Raw genomic sequence first — 1,494 nt, 5'->3', positions numbered from 1 at the left:
CAGACCAACTTATGAAGCATTTTGCACAGCGCCAGCGATAATGGGCGTCCTCGCGGGCGTACCAAGCCGTCCGCGGGCGCCGTGCGAACCGTAGCAAGGGTCGCATGCGGTTTATCATAACGGATATAATTCCGGAAAAGTTAATATCGCACTCACGAAACAGCTACGATCGGGGAATCAGCCTCGACCTGAAACAGAAGAGGAGGAGGCATGACTTCAGCATGAGGTAGGAAGTTTCGTCATTGCTGCCACTTTCATGATTAGCGTCGTGTTATTTTCGATGATACACTTGGAGACAGCCAATCCCCCAAGAGAAATTATGATTTTCGGGAGAATGACAGCAGGAAATCACCGCTTAACGAAAATTCTTCCAATAATGTTGACGGAGAAGGCTTCCGAGCGGGGCTGTACGACCATGAGCTGAGCCAACGCGCATGCGCAGGAGAGTGAGCGAGTGTGTGTGTGTGCTTAGGCGAGTGTTCCAGCGGGTTACCCACTCAGTGTCCTCTGGGTCTCATGAGGGTCTGGTTGTACCGTTTCGAGCCGCGGAATTTGTAGCTCCAGTAGTGTTGTGTGCTGGGGGACAGATAGCCCCGGGAGTATCAAGGGAGACCAGTGGGTACGCGGAAGACTGTGCATCCTCACCATGGGTCCGCAGGGATGGATTTTGCTCCTGCTAGCGGCAACAGCGGCGTCCAGGAAGTTCTGCGCAGGTAAGCTCCCACACAATCCCAGAACAGACAGTGTTCTCTGGGCAGCAGGTCATGTGCTACCCCATGGCCTCATAAAGTCTTCAGGTTATGCCTTGCCCTAGGGAATAATCGGAATGATTGATACCCGTAGTGTGTCAGTGGTGTTCAGGTCATCCTAGACAGGGTAGCAAGATACCCCGCATAGTGGTGTGACAGCAACGGCAATGTTGCAACTCGAGTTCCAAGTGCTTGCCCTGATGCCCCTCGAGATTCCGTCGCCCTTGGGGGAAGCGGCGAGACACTGTGGCAGGCGACAAGGCAGCCACAGGTCCGGGGTTTCTGGCTGACGTCACGGGCGGGGAAGGTCAGCCTCCGCCCACACTCCCGAGAGTGAATGTAGACCCGCCGTCCCTTCGGCCATCACCCACGCCCGTGAGGCCTCTGCGGTGCCCATGCTCTCGTTCTCATTTCGCTAAAGAACAGTAGCAAAACCTCCGCCCATTTCGCTGTACCGTCCTAAAAGGCCCCCACTTCCTCCTCCATAAAAAGGTCACTTTTTTGCAACACGTAACCACTACGGGCGGATCCAGGACAGCTCTGTGTGTTCGGTCCTGGTCCTGCCGTGGGTGTATCCGTACAAAAATTTATGATCTGTGTATATTCCGTGTCGTGAGTCGTAATGTGTTTAAGATTCGATTATATCTTATAATTTCTTTCTATCCCATGTCTAACGAATAATGTATCAATATACACACATATCAATTTTTAGCCCACAGTGGAAGTAAAAAACACACTCAATCAT

General features: G+C 52.4%; 1 protein-coding gene across 1 annotated transcript in view; it reads left to right on the top strand.

Annotated features, from left to right (window-relative positions):
* Window positions 1–497: 497 nt before the first annotated feature.
* LOC119589275 overlaps window positions 498–1,494 on the top strand; it is a 63,462-nt gene continuing 62,465 nt past the window's right edge. The window contains exon 1 of the mRNA XM_037937892.1: window positions 498–713. Coding sequence (XP_037793820.1) covers window positions 647–713 — 67 coding nt within the window. The 5' untranslated portion in view covers window positions 498–646. The remainder of the gene's footprint in view (window positions 714–1,494) is intronic.

The sequence above is a fragment of the Penaeus monodon genome, chromosome 25 (assembly GCF_015228065.2).
Source record: "Penaeus monodon isolate SGIC_2016 chromosome 25, NSTDA_Pmon_1, whole genome shotgun sequence".
NCBI lineage: Eukaryota > Metazoa > Arthropoda > Malacostraca > Decapoda > Penaeidae > Penaeus > Penaeus monodon.
The sequence above is the reverse complement of the archived record's forward strand: the minus strand, read 5'-3'. Positions and strand labels throughout refer to the sequence as shown.